The sequence below is a fragment of the Monodon monoceros genome, unplaced genomic scaffold, assembly GCF_005190385.1.
Source record: "Monodon monoceros isolate NGI ecotype Baffin Bay Population unplaced genomic scaffold, NGI_Narwhal_1 Super_Scaffold_11, whole genome shotgun sequence".
Taxonomy (NCBI): Eukaryota; Metazoa; Chordata; class Mammalia; order Artiodactyla; family Monodontidae; genus Monodon; species Monodon monoceros.
The window spans coordinates 14,176,898-14,181,601 of NW_021703767.1; the positions used below are offsets into that span (position 1 = coordinate 14,176,898).

Below are 4,704 nucleotides of genomic sequence, written 5' to 3' on the forward strand. Positions count from 1 at the left end.
TTCTTTGGTTATCATGAGGATGGAGTTTGGGGTCAATTCCCCAGACATCGGGAGCTGAAGAGACTCTAAGTAATCACTAAAGTCTCTGTTATTTTACAGTAATTGCCTTTATGATGTTCTGTCATGCCTCTCTTGATTGTAACTTCTGTAGCATGCCAATCTCATTGACTATTTGCCAGCATCTAGCTTAGTTTCAAAATTTGTTATTACTCTAGAAATACTTGGTGAAAGAATAAATGCTTGGGCTTCCCTGGTGGTGCAGTGGTTGAGAGTCTGCCTGCCTGTGCAGGGGACACGGGTTCGTGCCCCGATCCGGGAAGATCCCACATGCCGCGGAGCAGCTGGGCCCGTGAGCCATGGCTGCTGAGCCTGTGCGTCCGGAGCCTGTGCGTCCGGAGCCTGTGCTCCGCAACGGGAGAGGCCACAACGGTGAGAGGCCCGCGTACCGCAAGAAAAAAAAAAAAAAAAAAAAAAAGAATAAATGCTTGAGTGAAAGTGCAGTTGCTGACAGTTCCCTCCTAGAAAGTTTATATGTCCTTGATTCCCCTGATACAAATCTCTTCTGTTTCACCTTTTATCTTTTTCCTGCTCCTTACCTGAATTGCAATCTTTTTTTCTTCCGCTCACTTCTAAATATTGGAATACTGTATTTGTGAAGTTATTACACCTTTATCCAATTATTTGAAATGTCAAATCCAGTTTTCTCTTGAGTTCCAGATTTTTATAAGAACCTGCCACTATATAACTTTACTTAAATTTATCTGGACTCTAACAAATTTTCAGATCTCTACCCTGATCATCCTCCTAATGCCCCCCTTGTCTCATATCACATCTTCTATTAGCATCACAATCCATCAATTTCTGTACCTCCAATCTGGAAGTTCATGTGTGCTCCTTGTTTTCTTTATTACTCTTCACCTCCATATCATATAAACAAGCCTTTTAAATTCTGTCACTTTTATATTTGATCTGAGTCCTCTTGAAAATCTTAATTGCTGCTTTCTTACATTAAGACCTCACATCGACTACTTGAATAGCCTCTTGATGGTCTGTTGGTCAGTGCTCACAGCCCTTGGTGAACTTCCTTTCAATTAGCTGCCATAATGATTTTTATAAAACATAAATTTCTACGGAAAACATTATAACTTTTGGAAACAGTATCTAGTGCACCCATAGCAAGATATATATGATCTTGATGTTCTGGTTTCTCTTAATTGCCTGGGGCCTCATTTTAGCCACTTGCTTTGCTCTGTGTACTTTCTAGGTGTGACACCAACTTATAAATCTGTAATGCAATATTTTCCCAATGCCTGCACATATTCTGTTCCTCCTGCTTGGCATACACTTTGCCTCTCTATTATATTTCTCCTACGTCAAGAATTAATTTAAATGTAACCTTTAGGGAGAACATATTTGGTCTGAACTTTTGCTCTAGCATCTCTTTCTTGAAACCAGACATGAGCCTTCCTCTCTGTGTTTCCACTTGACCATTACATCATCTATCATGTTTGTTTACATATTTGTTTTCCAACTTAACATATCTTTTCACATTTGTAACACTTAACAGGGAGACTTATGGAACAATTATTCATTAAACATTTTTGAACACATGTATAAGTAATACATTTTAAAAAAGAGAAACAAATAACAACATTGGCCAAGCCAGAGTAATGAAAAGTGAACCTAGAGTTGCCTACTCATGAAACATGCCGAAACTGTAATTTATCTGGTATATTATCATGAAAAAAACATTAACTGAAAGAGAAAAATGTAGTCAATCTAAGACACTGATGTGGATGTCTTGTCAGTTTAATAATCTATTCTGATTGCCTAGGATTAGTTAGGATTATTAACAGTTAAACCTGAGTATAACAGGTACAATGAAAAGATTCTGTAGAACAGAATTTCCATCGCACAAGGGAATGGACTCAGTAGCAGATAGCATTCAGTTGGTGCCGGGGGACAAGTGTCACCTGTGACAATATTGGTGTCAGCAGCCAATTCCATACCTATTACAGCCACATCTGTAGCCACATTCCAAGATTCTAAAGGCACCAAAGCAACAGACATGACCGTATCCACAGCTGTAGCCATAGCCCAGTCCTCTATAGTATCTGCCTTAGTAGTAGCATACTATGTCAGAATGTAAGTTTTTAGCCTATGAGCAAAGAGTAAATTTTAGTGAATGAGAACATTAAATGCTAAGGTCTTTTTTGCAGTCTAAGTGTAGGTGTGGCAAACCACAGACACTTCTGACGTCCTCATATAGACCAACTTGTATTTAAAAATCTCATTAATCACGTTTCTTTAGACAAAAAAGACTTCACATACTCATTAGAGTGGAGATTATTTGCTTGATATGTTAGGATCTTCCCAAACAGTCGGTGTTCTTTAAATAAAAATACAAAATGCTGAGTTCACTGACCTTGCTGACACTGATGCTGAATTTAACCTTTGTAACCATGCTGCATGACATCACATGGAGGAGGCGACTGCCTTCTTCCTCCAGTGATTTTGCTAAGAATACCCTTCATCTCATGCACAGATTTAAAACCTAATCAACACAGCTGTGATGTTATCTATATAAATCTTAGCAGCAAACAGTATTTTTTTCTGTACGACCTACCACCCATTCCAATCACATTTTACTCTGTAGGATTTGTATTGCTGTGTTCTCTTGAGAGTAATGCCACTTTGTTGCCTGTGTAGTTTTTTTTTTTTTTTTCTGATTGGTAAAAAAGTTGTCTAGTTGATTATCTATACCTGCACCAGACTGTACACATTTCTTCACATACAGGAAGAGCATTGACCGTCTTATTTGTTTCCAAGTTCATAGGAATATAGAGTAGAACTTTTTGAGGCTGAAATTTGATAGAGTACATGAGTATTTATTTTTCTTAAGGATAGTGGCTCTGTATGTACCATGCCCCTATACATAGACTTAAGTTTTAAGAGACAGACTAAATTTGGATGTTATCATTTCTTAGGAAGATTGAAAACAATTGGGGATTTTCTTTCACTGCTGTTCTCTAGGGCCATGCCTGATTTGGGCTACTGTACTTTTAAGTGTATCATCAGATTGGCAGAGCCATCTGTAAGCCAGGACTATTTTTTCTTCTTTCAACTGGAAAATCAGAATAAATCCATCAGTGGGTGTTGAGAAAAAGGAGACACTCAGTAGAGTAGAAGCCATGAGACTCAAGCCACTTTCTTCTATGATTTATTTGTGCTTTCTGGACTTCCTCAAGCCCAGTCTCATATACAGCACTTTCACTTGATGATGGAAGATTGCTGTGTATACTCAAATTTGTGGCTCAGATTCAAACAATATCTAGTTCATAGTGGGCAGTTCAAGTCACATGGTAACTTGGTGGCCTATGGACAAGAACTGAAAAATCTTAAAAAAAAAAATCCAACTCATGGAAACAGAGAATAAATTGGTGGTTGCCAGACATGGGGGGAGGCTAGCATGGAGGAAATGGGTGAAGGTGGTCAAAAGGTACAAACTTCCAGTTATAATATAAATAAGTTCTGAGGATGTAATGTACAACATGGTGACCTTAGTGAACTCTATTGTATATTTGAAAAGTTACTAATAGAGTGGATCTTAAAAGAAATATCTACTTCTCATCACAAGGAAAAAACTGTAATTTTGTGAGGTGATGGATGTTAACTAGTGGTAATCATTTGGCAATATATACATATATCAAATCATGACGTTGTGTACCTTAAACTCATAAAATGTTACATATCAATTGTATCTCAATAAAACTGGAAAAAAAACAAATGTAAAAGAAAAAAAGAACTCAGTTATGAGCTGTTTCTTCACAAGATAATATAAATCTTCAAAGGACAGCATAGATTTGCTCCAAAATCCTAACCTGTGCTATGATTCACCTCTACAGACCTGTGAAAACCTCAAAACATCATCCTTATCTTCTGTGGACACTGTAAGCAGCACTGAATCTGCTGCTCCGTACAGTGAAGTAACAGAGCAGTATGTATGGCAGCCTGTGACCATTGTGGAGTTTCCTCTTGCTCTTAATTCACTCTGAGCTTGTAGCCACTTTATTGGTTACAGTGGATAAATGGATAACAGGTGGCACATCCAGATGAGGATTACATTATCATGAAAATACAAAGAGACTCCTGAGTATGGTGTTTCTTACTTAGTGATAGGAGGCGTCAAAAGTAATGATGTGTCCCTTCATCCAGATCAGTGGACCCCTAGAAATTTCAATGAGGTGGCAGGTCCTTGAAATTTTGTAGGGCTTATTCCCCATCCTCTGTCACTCATGAGTTTTACCAAGATGTTCAGGGTAGTTGCTAGTTCCTACTCACTGGGTCTTATCACCATCATATTATAAACATGGTGGACTAATGTGATAACCACTAGAATGCAAAGTCAAGGTCTCTGTAGACTAAGTTGTGCATGGGGTTTGAAGAGTTAGCGTAACTCTGAGGTAGGGCAGTTAAAGAGCATTGCTGGTTCTGCCAGCTGAAAGCAAATGGTGTTCTCTACTTACAGGGGTAAAGTCAAAAGCCTCTGCAAGATCAAAATTAATGAGAAAATATGATGGAAATGCAATATCAAAGTGAAAGCATCTATTAAAAATATAAAATTTGAGGTATTTTGAGATAATTTTGACCAAAAAAACATGTCAAACCTGAATAATGTTTTCCCTCGTAGCCTAAGATGAGTTT

The 4,704-nt window shown here is 37.9% G+C and overlaps 1 protein-coding gene across 1 annotated transcript; it reads right to left on the reverse strand.

The window, feature by feature from the left end:
• Positions 1-1,990: 1,990 nt before the first annotated feature.
• Positions 1,991-2,464, reverse strand: LOC114890802 (keratin-associated protein 20-3). The gene is given in 2 exon segments (XM_029214678.1): positions 1,991-2,158; positions 2,426-2,464. Coding segments are annotated over 2 exon segments (207 nt in total).
• Positions 2,465-4,704: the final 2,240 nt, after the last annotated feature.